The following is a 16,359-nucleotide window of genomic DNA, read 5'->3' as shown; positions in this document are numbered from 1 at the left end:
CAAGTAACTTAACTGTGTCCAGAGCAAAACTACAGAATATTTATAGGAATTCAAAAATATTCAGTACCCAACAAAGTAAAATTCATGATGTCTTGCATCTAACTAAAAATTACCAGGCATGCAAAGAAGCAGGAAAATACAATCCATAATCAGACCAATCAATCAAAACTGATCCAAACTGAAACAAGTACTAGAATTAGCAGACAACGACAATTAAAGCAGTTATTACAACTGTACTCCAAAGGTTCAGAGAGTTAAATAGAGATGGACAAAAAAAGACCAAAATTGAACTTCTAGAAATGTAAATGACAAGATCTGAGATGAAAAATACACTGGATAAAATTAATGGCAGATTAGACACTGCAGAAGAAAAGATTAGTGAACTTGAAGACAGTAATAGAAATTAACCGAAATGAAATCAAGGGGGGCAGGAAAAAGGAAAACAAAAAAAAGGTGTCATTGAGCTGTATGAGCTAACATAATGCTTAATGCTGAAAGACTGGAAGCTTTTCCCTAAGGGTACTGAAGTAAGAGGAGGGTGTTCACTCTCACGACTTCTAGTCAGCATTGCATCAGAGGATCTAACTAGATAAATTAGGCAAGAAATGAAAGGTATCCAGATTGGAAAGAAGTAAAACTATCTCTATTTGCAGATGACATGATCTTTATATAGAAAATCCTAAATAACCCACTAAAAACTATTAAAATAAATGAGCTCAGCTAGGTTTCAGGATACAAGACCAGTTCACAAAACTCAATTGTGTTTCTATGCACTAGCAATGAACAATCTGAAAATTAAACTAAGAAAACAATTCCATTTAAAATCGCATCATGAAGAATAAAGTAACTAGGAACAAATTTAAGCAAGGAGGTGAAAGACTTGTACACTGAAAACTACAAAACATTGCTGAAAGACATTAAAAAGACCTAAATAAAGGGAAGGACGTCCATGTTTATGGATCGAGAAACTTAGTGTGGTTAAAAGATATTAATACTCCCCCAAATTGATCTACAAATTCAATGCAATCCCTCTCAAAATCCAAGCTGGCATTTTTGTAATTGACAAGCTGATCCTAAGATTCATATGGAAACTTAAAGAACCAAGCATAACCAAAATAATCTTGAAAAAGTTAGAAGACTCACAAATCCCATGTATTATAAACTTACTATGAAGCTATGAAAATCAAGAGAGTGAGCTGTTGGAATAAGGATAGACATAAAGATGAATGGAATAGAATTGGGAGTCCAGATATAAGCCCATATATTTATGGTTACTCAACTTTTTGTGCCCAGGTAGTTCAATGGGGGAAAGAATAGTCTCTTCAACAAATGATGCTGAGGCAACTGAATATCCACATATAAAAGAATGAAGCTGGACCCCTATCTCACATCATATGCAAAAATCAACTCAAACTGGATCACAGACATAAGTGCTAAAATAAAACTCTTTGAAGAAGATACAGTGTATATCTTCATGACCTTGGGTTAGGAAAGGATTCTTAGATATGACACAAAAAAACCACAAGCAACAAAATAAAAAAACAGATAAAATGGACTTCATCAAAATTTAAAACTTTTTTTGTACTAAATATAACACAATCAAGACAATGAAAAGACAACCCACAGAATGGGAAAAAATATTTTGCTAATCATATATCTGATAAGGACTTGTATCCAGAATATATGAGGAACTATTACAACTGCATAGTAAAATAATAGGCAAGAATTACTTAAAAACAGTACAAAGATAACCCAATTTAACAATGGGCAAAGGATTTGATTACAGCCTTGCTACAACATGGATGAACCTTGAAAACATGTTAAATGAAAGAAGCCAATCACGAAACACAACATTTCTAGGATTCCACTTACATACTAAAATGTCCAGCAAAAGGAGATCTATACAGATGGAAAGTAGAGTGGTGACTGCCTGGGGCTGGAGGGAAGGGAGTGACTGCTAACGAGCATGGAGGATTTCTTTAGGAGGTGAGAAAAACAACTGTGAATATATGAAAAAAACCACTGCACTGTAGGGTATGTGAATTGTATCTCAGTAAACTTGTTTTTTAAAAAATGAAACAGGGAAAAAATGGAAAGTCTATCAGTGAGCTGCGGGACAATTTCAAATGCCTTAATGAACATAATTGGAGCCCCCAAAAGAGAGGGAGGGGAAATGTTTGAAGAAACAATGGCCAAAATTTTTCCAATTATGATCAAACTTATAAACCCACAGACCCAAGGAGCACAATGAAAACCAATCACAAGAAATGTGGTGGGAACTATACCAAGACACATCATAATCAAATTGCTCAAAACCAGTGATAAAGAGAAAATCTTAAAAGACAACCACGTACAGAAGAGCCAAGACAAGGATAGCAGCAGGTTTCTCGTCAGCAGTGAGGCACACAAGGCAGTGCAACAGTGTCTTTAAAGCATAGAAAGGAAAAAAAAAGTGTCATCCTAGAATCCCACACCCAGTGAAAATACCTTTCATAAAGAGAGATGAAATCAAAACTGTTTCCTGACATAGAAAAGCTGAAAAAATGCATTACCAGGAAAACTATACTACAAAAAACCTTCAAGAAATTCCTTCAGACGGAGGGAAAGTTATGCCGGATGGAAAACCCTGGATCTACAAAAAGGGTGAAGAGCAATGAGAACGGTCAGGACACAGGCAAAAAAGAGTAGAGAAATAAAGAAGGGTTTGAAACTATTTGATTAAATTTTAGAGGGACAGATAATGTGAGGACTTATACCCAGGATTAAAAAAACCCACAACCACCCAAACTCTATTTAGGACCATCTGTCTTAACATCCTACAGCAAAAACATAAAGGTGCTGGGCAAGAGGAGGGTCAGGTGACCAGGACGACGAAGCCATGTCAAAGCCAGAGCAACCCGCTCAGGAGGAGCGGAGAGGAGTCTGAAGAGGAAGATGACCGCACCCCTTGCCTGCCCTCCAACGGAGGCGCAGGATGCACTTGTGGGGTGTGTTCAGAGAAGAGTAAGCGGGACGGTGGCAGCAGGAGGCAGCAGAGAAGGGAGGACACAGAGGGGTGGAGGGAGGCCGTCTCCCGAGGCCGACGGCAGTAGGTAAAGGGAAGGGGCTTGCTCTGTAGGACCCTCCTGGAAGAGGGAGGTCTCAGGGGCTCACAGTGCAGGTCAACATAAAGAAGTGCTTTCCCCTAGGCTAAGCTACATGACAGGCTGAGCCCCCCACCCCCAGCCCTGGAGACGGCAAGCCCCCACCACACCTGCTCACTTGGGGGTTGACTCCCTGGAGGAAGGCAGGACGGGGTGGTCAAGCCTGAGTGGTTGGCTTAGATGCTCTCTGAAGGCTTCACTAGCCAGACATCCAGAGAGAAAGTCAGGACACAAGGAAGAATGGAAGCAGCCACAGGACCTTCTCTCGCCCTCTCTGACGTGATGTCATTGCTACTGGCAAAGTGCCACAAGTTGCAGGGGTCCACAGGCTGGAAGTCCCTTGAAAGTTCCCCATAGACATGCTCGGGGCTTGACTGTGGGGAGCTGTGAGTGTGGCCTGGTCCCCTGCAGCGTGGGGACTCTCGGGCAGGAGGACACACACTTTTAAACCAGCCTCGGTGACACCCAACAGCAGCAGTGGGCCGGACCTACCTGGATCCACTGTTCACGGTTGATCTCCACGCCGTTGGCCCGCAACGAGGTGATGGCGCGGTCGATGATCTTCTCCACCATCTGGGTGTTCCCATTGGCCTCCTCCAGCTTGGCGGCCGTGATCCAGATGTGCCGGTCTGTAGGGATGTTCTCCCGGGCCTTGTTCAGGACCTTGCGGGCATTTTCATATGTCTCTAGCCTCGCCAGAGCAAGCCAGAGCTACACGAGAAGACGCCAGAAACAAGACGAGAGCATGCTGAGAGATGATGGTGCAAGGACAGATGGGGTGCCAGACTCCACTCAGTCCCCCACCACTCACTCGATTGTCACTCTAAAAGCCTCAAGTGCCACCTAAACTAAGCCAGTTAACTGCAGCAGCACTTCTCACACGACTGACCCTTCAGGACCGCGTCTGACTGACTTTGTGACTGGTGCATATGTGGAAAGTTGACACGCTCGCAGTCAAGTGTGCAAATACTGACTGAGCACACATAGCAGGCCACGCTCCAGTCAGGGGTTAGGGTGTGCAAGACACAGCACTGTTCTCGCAGGCTGAGAGGACAGATTGGTCCCAGCCTTCTGGGGTTCTGACACTGAGCACTGTTGTTTCTGTAGCGTTCCAGCACCAAAAACGTGTATGGGCTCTACTTATTTTTATAAAAATAAATTATGATTAATTTTGTTTGGAGAATTTCACAATACCCCTTAGGATAATTAAAGACATACTAGGTGTCATAACACCAAGAACAAAAATCACTGCACAGAATGTTGAGAACTGGAATGCTTTAAACTAAAGAAACTCAACTAGCTTTCAGGCTGAGAGCTGACCCTATCCTGCGCTGGCAGAAAAACACGTCGGTGTCTTCCATCACACTGCCACCCGTTAGCTCCCATCTGCAAATGTAGGACTGAATTAAAAGGCCCAGCACTGAACTTCCTGCAGTGGTCAGGGCCAAGCTCAGCTCCTGTTCCACACACCCATCAACTGCAAGGCCCAAGCCAGACTGACCGCTCCATCCACCCAGGGTCATGGAAAGGCATCACCTGACGTCCTGCTGCCTGCCTTACAGCACCAGCAGCCTTGAGCTTCACACCTGGGAAGCAACGTCTTCTCAGACTCACCTCCACGCTGGTGGGGCAGCACTCCACAGCTCGGCTGAGCATGATTCTAGCGTCTTCTGGCTCTTCCAACTCAACGGCTGCCTTCCACAAACGAACCGAGTTTGGAACATGCTCAAGGGCTGGGAAAGGTGAAACAAGAAACCAAGTCACAGAAAACGGGAAACAAAAGAATGCTTGTGTGCCCTGAGAATGCTGGTGCTACCAGGATAAGATGGAACCTCTGCTGTGGTGGCAGCCAAGGGTCTTCAGGGCAGACCCTTCCAGAAGATCGGGGCCCTTGGAGAAGCATTAGGTCCGGGACCGGGACAAACACCATGAACACAGAACACCATGGTGGACCGAGAGCAAGGAAGCTATGAAAGATTGCTAGGTCAGGAAAAGGACTCAGGATACACAACAACGTGGCTGAACTTCCAAAACACGGGGCTGAGAGGAGGGAACCAGTCACAAGTACACACTGCATGGTTTCCTCTACATGAAGTTCTAAAACAGACTAAACTAATTGGGAGGGGGGGCTAACCCAGGGTGGGGAAGCAAGAGCAGCATTGCCTGGGAGGGGGCAGGGCACAGAGACCAAGAGGAGCTGCAGGGGGTGAAGGCAAAGCCCCACAAGCCGACAGGCATGCGCGTCTGTCAAGAATCCAACCAGCACACTCACAATCTGTGTAAATTACGCCTCCATAAAAAATAACAAAGAAAAGACTGGAAAGTAAGTGGGAAGAATCAAGCATTTATTCTATCTTTCTTGAATAAACTTTACCTCAGGGTAACCAAGTAGTGGCTACAGGAAAGTTCTTTATAAAGAATCATGGCAGTACAAGTAAAAAGAATGACAGAATTAGAAAGCCGCCATTTTGCAAGCCTTGATGAAATAATGGATCTAGGCAATGGTCATCAACGGCTGCCAAATGCCAGAGAAGGCTGCTGGAGAAGTCACCAAGGAAGAATCAGGCTGACAGTGCCTGAACCCACTGACCAATGCTGACACTGCAAGAAAGGGGGGGCCCATACACAGTGTGCCTCTTGACATGACACAGAGCCTGCAGCATGCAGGACGCTTTCTCAACCAAAACACCCAACCTGCATCTGACCTAGCTGCCTTCCAATTTACACAGGAAACTGAGGGTCATGGTAGATATTATAACGGGCTGCAAAGTGCAAAATCTGGAATGTGAGGGGGTGGGGTGGCAACAGGAATCTGCAGGATAAATGACCCTATTCCTTCAAATCATGAAGCAGAGGCTTGGAAGAGGGTGAAAGAACCTAGAAAAGAGACATCGACCAAACAGTAACGTTTGTACTTTGTTTAGCTCCTGCATGTGGACACAGCAGGCCCATCAGGAGGTCTGAGCACTGAGGACTCCTAGTGATATGAAGAAACTTGTTATTATTTTAAGTGTGATCATGGTATTCTGATTATCTTAAAGAATCCTTTCCATTTTAGAGGTGTACATTAAAATATTTACAGAGGAAATGTATGATGTCTGAGATTTGCTCTGGAATAATCCAGTGGGAGTGAGGCATAGCAAATGGGTCAAAAGTGGCTGAAAGCTTGTACCTGTTAAAGCTGAGGAGTGGCACAGAGGGCTGTCCATCATTTTTCCTTCCACATGTTTGAAAATTAGCACTTACAAAAACAAAGAAATGTATACACAAGAAGACAATCACCCACAGAGGAAGGGGCCAGTCTGGACAGGTTGGAGTGTGTGAGCGTGACAGTGTATGACTGAGTGTGAGTGTATCTGCAACAGTATAAGTGTGTGTGTAAATGTGTGTGTGGAAAAGAAGACCCAAGCTGCTGCAGTCAGAGTGCTGGCCCGGCCCCGAGAGGCCCAGGAGGAGAGCCCAGCCTTCCCCGGGCTCTGCGGCAGGGGCTCTGGCCCAGCCAGGCACAGGGGCTGGGACATCGAGGGGAGGCAGAAGGGGCTTCAGACACCCCATTGTCCAGGAACGCCCAAACCTTGTTTTAAGCCACAGAGCCGTTCCTTAGATGTAACCCTACCGAAAGCCCCAAACACTCTTCAGTCTGAGAAGGGGGCAATGGGACCTCATTCCTGCAGCAGCTTCAAGGCACACCCATGGGACCCCAGGCCTCCGAAGGGCAGCCTGGAAACTGTCCTTCCAAACCACTCACTCTACAGACAAAAGGCCAAAACCTGAGGGACATGCCCAGAGCTGTGTGGCCCTGGGCAGCAGAGCTCAAAGCAGTGAGGGGACTCTCAGCCCTCCCCTGTTATCAACCATCTCAGGTCAGGGATGATGGCTGCCCTGGAGGTAACAAAAAACACAATCACCCAGGCCTCAAGCTGTGTTCCAGGTCACAGTCGGAAAACTCAAAGAGCCCCAAAAAACCACCTGCTTTTTGTAAACACATAGGCCAACCTTGCTGAAAACAGAGCTCGAGATGGAATGCTGCAGCATTAGGCCATCAGCTGAACTTACACACCTATCGGGCCTCTCATGAGAATAAGGGCACAGGCTAGGGGCCAGTGCGGGCATGGATGAAGCTGAGGATCCATCCTCAGTCCAAGATGGGGCAGCCCCCTCGGGGTACCCACGCCCCTCTCCCCTCCCCACTTACAGCGCAGCACATCTGTCTGCTGGGTGCACACAGCTGACCCAACCCAGCAACAGGTGGCAGCAAGTACCTTCACTGCCTAACACATGTGCACCAGACGGGGTGATAAGCCCACCACCCCGGCCCAGCCCTCAGTGATGTTTCAAAGGGTCCAGTGGGTCAGAGCACGTGAGGACATCCCTTCCGAGATGAAAAACCAACTGCTGCTGCACCCTGTATCACCTACCACGAAAAAAGATGTCTCCGGCCTGGGGGGGCCGCCCGGGCTCCGCAAGGCAAGCAGCACCTACTTCCTGACTGAGTAGGTGAGGCTGCTCGCTGTGAGGGGCCCAAAGCAAGAGAAGGCTCCGGTGTAGGTCTGGTTGCAGTGCAAGCGTGCAGGACCCAGCAGATCCAATGGCCCTTGACGTCACTGTGGACATGGGTGCTGCAAGAGCCTCTGGGAAGGCTCAGCAAGGGCAGCACGGTGTGCTGCCAGAGAGTGGAGTGAAGTCCCACTCCTGGACACCTGCACTGCTGCTGGGAAACAGATCCTGCAGACGAACACTTGACTACAGGCGCTAAGTAACAGCACATCGGACCTTCTGGGCCATGGGGCTGGGCAGGCACAACAGCAATCCCAGAGGAGAGGCGGTGGAGCGAGGCGGCCAGGCCCCACGAGCTGAACATATGCCTACGACCCCTTCCTCCCAGCCCCCCTCCCTGGGTCTACTCGGAGGGCCTCTGGGGAGTGCCGGCACCTAATGGAGGGGTCTGCTGCCCCCTCAGGCCCTGGGCTGGTGCTGGGAAAGGCAGTGGGGAGGGGAGCCTCCTGGGCGGGGCTCTGAGCACTGAGAGGCCACCAGAAGTACAGAGCTACACAGACCCACGAGCAATAGCTGAAGGCCTGACTGCATGCTCGGGGCCTAGAAGGAATCACACCGGAAGCCTGGAAATCTGGGAAGAGAGCTGAGTGTGAAACTCTTTGTGACCCCCACACGAATACTTGCCAAGGCGTGCCCTGCAGAGGACTTGCTCCCGGACCCACAGTGCCCACTCGCCGACAGACCTGCCTGCGAGTGCATGGAGGGAGGGGCTTAGCTGTGCGGGGCTTGCCCACTCAGACTCCCCTGCAAGGCTGACATGACAACTGCACCACTGGGTGCCCCCACTTCCTGCCACAACCCAGAGCCAAGCCCCCTCACAGGGACTGCCCCTTGTGGGGAACAGCCAGCCCCCAGGCGGCGAGCTGACTTCACGGCACCCCTTCCACCACGGAGGGGCAGAGAGCGGGTCTCCCTGGGACGGATCTGCCTTCCCTGCTTGAGGTGCTTCTGCCAGCACTGCCATCCGTGCAGTTACACCGTTTGCTTCCAACTGTCCTGGAGGCGTATTCCACAGCAAAAAGAAGAGCAGTGGTGGCTCTCAGGCCCACTAGACTCGCTGGCCTGCCAGGCCCCCCTCAGAGCACTGGCCTGGCAGGACGTGGGTGGCCTCCTGAGCACACAGAGCACGAGCTGGGAGAAGCACCTTGGGCACTGGCCTCCACCTCATGGGATGCAACAAGTGGCCCCAAGGGACCCACGTGCTGCTCCTCCCCATGCAGAGGTGCAAGCCCAGGGCTCAGCAGTGGAAGTACCTCATATCCCACTAGTGGGATTTGCTCCCCTCACTATAACTCTGACCTCTACCATCTGGAGTCCCGGCACCCAGGCTGGGTGCTCCCCCCGAGCCCGAGGCCAGGGTCCCTCTGCATTGGAAGCTGAAGCTGCCCACCCTGTCGCTCAGCCTCCCTGTGCTCTGTCCTCAGCCCTGTCCAGGAAGATTAATCCACCACCAAGGTAAGGCTGACATGCTGCCCCAAGGCAGGGTCAAGGGCACCTGTCTACAGACCAGGGGCTTCTCCGGGTGTCCCTGAGTATTTCCATTCACAAAAGTAGAAGCTAATGGGTGCGACCCCCGTCACTGAGCCTCTGCAGAGGAATCAACAACCTCCCCTGGACCCCACTCACTTCCTGGCGGTCCGATATCCCCTTCCCCCGACAACCCCTTCCACAGACCATTTCCACTGAGGAAACGGCATCACAGCGTGTCTGCTATCCAGAACCCACTCTCTCTCTTTTCGAAGCAGTTTCATTGAGATATAGCATATCCACACCACATACTCTACCCAAAGCCGAACCCCACTCTTTTGAGCCCTTTCCTGAGACTTATTCCCACAGGAGAATCCAACAGGGAAACGGAAGAAGACCCCTGCTACTGCCCACTCAGCGGCTGATGGCCAGGACAAAGGGAAACTCCTGGAGGCGTTTAGGAAGGCTGCCTGCAGTGGCACCCAGCTGGGCGTCCAGGATATGAAGACGGCCTCGGTGACAGGTGCGGCGGGCAAAGGGCGAGTCGCTGATGGTCCACGGCCTTAAGCGCTTGTGGCTCACTGAAGCTTAACATTTCCCTTCTGCCCCTTGTCATAGTTTAAAATCCCATTTTACGATGCTCACTGTTTGCAGCCCACCTTTAACTTGGACTAGTGTAACTCATTTATGCAATATATCTAAAAGCACCCAAAAAAAAGGTTAACAGGAGCTACCGCAGCCAAAAAAAAGGCAGGACCACTGAGCATTCAAAACTTTCAGGAACAAGGGTTTGGGTCACCTCTCCAGGTAAAGAGTGGCTGAGATGCTGGAAAGGGGCAGTGAGGGTCAGGAAGGGCTGGGGGCACAGGGCTGAGGGCAGGGCTTCCGTAATACAAAAAGCTATTTTCCCCTCTTTTATTATTCCAGATAAGAACTATCGATGGTGTTGGTGGTAATTTCATCATTTGAGTCTGAATCTGACTGAATTTGTGGAGCAGTTCACTTTGCCCAGAGACGCATGGGCTGGCGGCCGGGACGGTGTCTCCGCTTCCGGGGGAGCAGCCAGTAGGAGTGCAGCCAAGCGGCAGCCACTGCTGACCTATGTGGTACTTTCCAAAGGGCATCTCACAGGTCAGTATGAGACCGTGCTGAGTTACCTCAGACAAGCTCTGCTTTGTCAGCCCCCCACAGCTGGATGTGCTTCAGCACGCGCGAAGGAAGCACTGGCTTCGGTCGATGTGCATAAAGAAACCACAAAGCCCCGACATGCCCCTAAACCAGGAAAAGAGCTGGCAAAGCAAACACAAGCATGAAGAGGACACGGTGCCCACACGAGAGTGGCCTCAGGCTCCGGGAGGGAGTGGGCGGGAGCTGCCTGGCGTGTTCCGTGCCCTGCACTTGCAGGCAGGAACTTACTTGTGACAGTCATGAAGTCTCCCATGCTTCACAGACCAGAGTTTATGTAGTCAGTAGAAAACCAACAACTTCTATACAATCACATTAACTGACCGAGTAAAACAGAACCTCAGACGGATCATGAGGAGCACGTTATCTTAGGGGTTGTCCACAGGAAGCAGCCAATGGCCCAGCAGCCCCAGACTCCTCCACATCTAAGGGCCACAGAGAACTTGCCATGTGTCACCTCCTCGATCCTGAAAAACCTCTTCCCTGTCTTCCCAATAAGGACACAGTCAAGCACCAGCCAAGGTCTGAGCTGCTCGGGTCACGGAGCCAAGGTCACATGGCCGCACTCAGATCTCAAATCAGCCCTGGAAGCCCCTGTTCTTATTACAGATGGCCTCTCTCCCAACAGATGACGATGACCACAGCTCTGCCTAACTGCAACCCAGAGCTCATCTCCTACAGGCCACAAAGAGACACGCCCTGACGGGCCACCAAGAGCTGGCACAGTATCCTAAGCCACCAATGGAAGTAGCTGTCACCTCAGTTTTCAAAAATCAGATCCTTCAAATGATGGCTGTCTTTTAAGTGTTCACCAACAGCTAAACAAAGCTGTGCCTAGCTCTGTCCCTGGCACCCAAGCAAGGAAAGCTGGGTTAGGAAATCCTCTAAGATCAGGGGCCAGCCAGGGTCAGCCCAGGATGCAGCAGCAGAGATCTCAGGCTAGGCTGGTAACACATGCTCTCTCCAGCTTGGCACACTTTATCGGCCTGTCAGAAAGCAGAGCTCAGAGGCCCACCTGCTGTGCCACCTAGGAGGCCACTTCTGCAACTACCTCTGACAGCAGCAATCTCTCAACACCCTCTGCAGGCCCCACCTCCGGCAGTTTCCCCTCCACAGTCTGAAGCCAACTGGGAACAAAGCCAGACAATCTGGCAGTGAGCAGGGGAGTGGTCGCAAAGAGGCTCAGGAACATCCATCAATCTGTGGCAGGGAGAATCCAGTGGAGCTTTCCCAACAAATCATGCTAATTATGCAAAGTTCAGTGTGGTTTTCATCAGAGAATGATTTTCCTGGCTGAAAAAGATGAGAAGTTCATATCTACAAACCAAGACTGGTGCTAACTTTCTGCTCACAGCCTCACTAAAAGACTGGCCCTGAGTTTTTCAACAGGCAGCTAGGCTGCCATCACAAAGCCAGATATGCTGAAGGAAAACACACACAGATGCGCGCACACATGGCCAGGGAGAGCTGGAGGGCACGAGTCACACGCGAGGCGAAACTCATCTGCCCTCCACAAAACAGCCTCTTGTCTGCAGGCCACTAGTGTGGAAATCTCCAAGAAGCAAGCCTCTATCTGATATTTCACCAAACACCCATCTTAAAACACAAGAGCAGGAAACCTCTTACTGAAAACTGCCCGACTCCATATAATACTCCTCATTTCACACAGAGTACAAATTCAGGTAGAGTACGTTCTTTGCTGTTAGCTCCAAAACAGCCCTCTGGCTAGCATCTCTTCTAGAACAAAATTAAAAAGCAGCATCTCCTATGCAGTTCCAAGGAGAGAAATACAATTCTTTTTACCAGTCCCAAAATAATGAAAAAATAAACTACCCATGAAGCCCTATCCTGGCAGTGACGCCCCCCTGCCCACACACTATCCCTCACCTCCTCCAGGGAGCCACGGCCAACAGCAAACGCCAACTCATTCACAGCACAAAGCAAGAAGGCAAGGCCCTCCTGAGCATGCAGCTCTGCAGTCTCAGTAGCTGCAACCCAGCCACCTTGTAGGAAGACGTTTAATTCATGTGCGCCTATGGTGTGACCGTGCCATCGGGTGGGACTTGAAGCCAAGGGACACACCTCCACAGCTGCTGGCCTCCCTGTGCATCAGAAGACAGGCAGCACACAGCAGGGTCAGCTGTGGGCGACTCGCTGGCTTGGGGGCTCCAGACACGATCGCAGCCAGCACTCAACAGCCCGAAGGAACAGGTTCGGACCTTTCTCAGTCTCTTCTTACAGATAAAGAAAACCTGGACCACAGCGGCTGTCTGCGCTGGAAACATGCAGAAGGGAGAGGGAGACCCCAGCACCTAACTCAGAGTGGGATTCTACCACCCTCCAGGGAGGGTCCATGGGCTGAGGAAACCAGGCCGGTGCGAGGGCTGGGAAAACAGCACCGTTCTTACTCTCATCGGCAGCCTGAGCAAAGGAACAGGAAAGCTGCTCTCCGAGAGCACAGGCACCAGGAATGGGAAAGACAGCTCCCCCTTCACGGGGACAACAGGCCCCAGGTGCACTGTCTACCTGAGAAGCTGCCCCCGGTAGGCTCACCTTTCCTGAGAACACGCTTCTTTGCACGAATGTCTGTTTCCAGCTCTGCTGCTCTGATGTAAATCCTAACAGACTGTGGGAGATGTCGGACAGCTTGGGCCACCACGGCCTTGGCTGTGTCCCCAGGCTGTAGCCTGGCTGCTTCTAGCCAGACATCTTCACTCTGCAGGCAAAAGAAAGAGCAGTTATGGCACTTCAAGCCGGAACCCCCAATGGCATAGCCAAGCACCCCCAGAAGGACGCCAGAGCACCTCTGAGATGGGAAGGGACTGGGCTCGCCTGACTCACGGGGCCCTGTTTACAAATAAATGAGAGTCAATTATCTTGGCCTCAGAGATGTGAGCACCAGAGACTCGCCCTGTAACGGCACTGCTGGGTAGCTGGCTGTGGCACACCCGCGTCTGAGTGAGCACCACAGGCAATGCCTATAAAGACACTATGAGAAAAGAACAGTTTGCCCTGAGGTAAAAGTCAACCCACAAACAAAAGGGCAACGTACAGGCTGGGTGACTACTAGTGCACCTGCCTGGGAGGTCCGGATGGACGCTCAGTGTCCTGGCACTCAGCCACACAATCAAGCCTGTGGTCACTTTACTTCGAGGGTTCTATAGTACTTTTCAAAGCTGGCATATTCTCCTGCGAGTTAGCATTAGCCTCTCAGGTTTTCATGCGAGGTGCGTGGGCAAGCTGGCCAAGCTCGCCGTTTTAGTTATGAAAGCCCAATGCCTCTGTGACGAGGGAGAGGTGAGGTGACCTGCCACCACGGGGAGGGCGGGCCTTCATGCCCAGAGGAAACAAGCAGACTAAAGCTCTCCCTGCCTGTTTCACATCCTCCTGTGCCTGAGGCCTGCTGAGCTTCGACCCCAAAAGGCAAACACATGTATCATTTGAACTTGGGTTTTCTCTGTAGGTGTCCTAAGGGCAAGGACACAGAGACTGCGGCCTCCCCACATCCAGCCTTACCTTGGGGCACATTTCCGTCCCCTTCATAATTAGGTTTCGAGCTACTTGCAGCTTCCCAGTGACCTCCTCCAGGCGGGCTGATGCGATCCACGCTGGTGGGTGATGAGGGTTGGTCTCTCGAACAGACTTGAGGAGCAGCCGTGCCTTCTTGATATCACTACAAGAAAGCACACGGGGTCAGCCGCCACACTGCCAGGGGTGTGCCCAGACCACAGGGACGACCTCATGCACAGAGCCCGAGAGAGAATTCCCAAATCTGCAGTCCCAGTGACAGAAACCAACTGAAAGTTTTAGTCACCACTACCCCGAGCTCCCGCTCAGCGTCCACACCAACATCTGAGAACCCGTTCAGAGGACAAGCGCAGACGCTGAGCACTGAAGAAGAGGATGGATAAGAAGCAAGCTGCCAGCCAGCTCCGCAGGGGCACAGATTTGGAAGATTTGTAAAACACTTAATGTACACAACAAATGGAGCAGACGTGTTTGAAATGACACACCAAAATATTCCACTATTTGTGTTCTTAGAAATCCACATACTTTGGCTGCACAGAACACACTCTAGGCAACTTGCGCTCCCACCCCAAACCCACTGTCCTACAAAGTACTCACTTGATGTCCCCCCCGTGGGTGGGGATCATGGAATTTAAGTCTGTCAGGTAGCCTTTGGGGTCAACCACAGTCTGCCCACTCACTGAATCAGACACCTGGCGAGACAAGGCGAGCCGAGAGTCAGCTGGACGTGCCGGGGGAGCCCGAGCAGCCCCTCCGCAGCCCTGTACCCAGAGGGCGCAGGGGGCCTCAGCAGGGGAGCTACCTTCACTCACAGAACACCTTGTGGTGATGATACCTTTATCCATATGGAGCAATAAAGAGTCCTAGGAAAAAAATCTAGGTGAACAAAAAAGGGTCTTTATCTAAGAATGAGTGAAACGCAGAAATCAAAAAGTAAAAGGTAATTTCAACTAAATTTTTAAAAATTTGTATTTTCCCCCCATATGACTTAGACAAATGTATAAAATAACATTTAAAATCTATGCTGAAGGACATACACTGTATTAAGATGTAATCGGAGACAAAAACAGAGAGAGAAAGGGGGTGACATAAGAGCAGAGCATTTGTACACAACTGAAACTAGGTTGGTACCAGTTTAAGATGTTCATTGAAATTACAAAGTTAACCACTAAGAAAATAACTAAAAAATATAGAGAAAAGGAAAGAAGGAAGGAATCAAAATGGTACACCACAAAAAAGCAACTAAATACAAGAAAGGGCAATAGTGGAGTAATTGCAATGGATTTTTAGATTTTACAGCAACAAAAGAAAAAACATTTGGACTTCATCAAAATTAGAAATTTTTGTGCTTCAAAGGATATTACCAAGAAAGTGAAAAGATCACTGACAGAATGGGAGAAAATATTTAGAAACCACTTACTTGATGGGGTTTAACATCCAGACTACATGACGGACTCCTGTAACATTCTAGCTTGATTGGCACCAAACTGGCTCCAGTGCTACAGGCCCTACTGCTCCACACCCTTGTCCTGCCCTCTTTACACTGTCTCGGCTCAGATAACAGACTACAATCTTTATACACTGTACACCCACCAACATATATTTAAAATGTTATCTTACACATTCTTCTGTTAAGTCACTGGGGGGGAGGGCTGTATAGTTACTTTTATCAATGTTCTTTCTTTCTTCTGTGGCTTCAAGTTACTGTCTAGTGTCCTTTTACCTTCAGTCGAAGGACTCTCTTTGGCATTTATTATGAGGTAGGTCTTCACATACTAAATTCTTTAGGCTTTTTATCTATAAATATCTTAATTTCTGCTTCTACTTTGAAGGATATCTTGATGGACAGTTTTCTCCTTAAATTATGTCATCCCACTGTCTTCCGGCCTCCATGGTTTCTGTTAATCCTATTGGGGTTCCCTTGCATGTAACACATCGCTTCTCTCTTCCTTCCTGCTTTCAAAATCCTTTGTCTATGGATTTTGACAATTTGCTATAATATGTCTTGGTGTAGCTCTCTCAAGAGTCTCTTCTGCTTGAAATTTTTTGAGCATCTAGGATGTGTAAATGCATCAGATTTGGGAAGTTTTGAGCCATTAGTTTTTCAAATACTTTTTCTGCCCCTTTCTCTCTCTTGTCCTTCTGGGGCTCCAAAGATGAGTACGTTGGTATGCTTGATGGTGTCCCACAGGTCCCTCAAGCTCTGTTCATGTTTCTTCATTATTTTTTCTGTCTGCTCCTCACACTGGATAATTTCAATTGTCTTGTTTTTCAGTTTGCTGATTCTTTCTTTGGCCTATTCAAATCTGCTGTTGAATCTGTTCGATGAGCTTTTCATTTCAATTGCTGTACTTGGCAGCTCCAAAATTTCTGTTTGGTTCCTTTTTACAATGTCTATCTCTCCATTTGTTCAGACAGCATTTTCCTAATTTCCTTTAATTCTTTGTATATAGATTCCTTTAGCTAACAAATATATTTA

At 49.1% G+C, this 16,359-nt stretch overlaps 1 protein-coding gene across 1 annotated transcript in view; it reads right to left on the bottom strand.

The window, feature by feature from the left end:
• PRPF6 (pre-mRNA processing factor 6) overlaps positions 1-16,359 on the bottom strand; it is a 73,850-nt gene that overhangs the window by 15,389 nt on the left and 42,102 nt on the right. Inside the window, 5 exon segments of the mRNA XM_037811058.1 lie at positions 3,636-3,854; positions 4,758-4,876; positions 12,906-13,068; positions 13,869-14,025; positions 14,478-14,572. Coding sequence (XP_037666986.1) covers positions 3,636-3,854; positions 4,758-4,876; positions 12,906-13,068; positions 13,869-14,025; positions 14,478-14,572 — 753 coding nt within the window.

Source organism: Choloepus didactylus, chromosome 19 (genome assembly GCF_015220235.1).
Source record: "Choloepus didactylus isolate mChoDid1 chromosome 19, mChoDid1.pri, whole genome shotgun sequence".
Taxonomy (NCBI): domain Eukaryota; kingdom Metazoa; phylum Chordata; class Mammalia; order Pilosa; family Megalonychidae; genus Choloepus; species Choloepus didactylus.
Note: the sequence above shows the minus strand (reverse complement) of the source record. Positions and strands in the feature narration are given on the sequence as shown.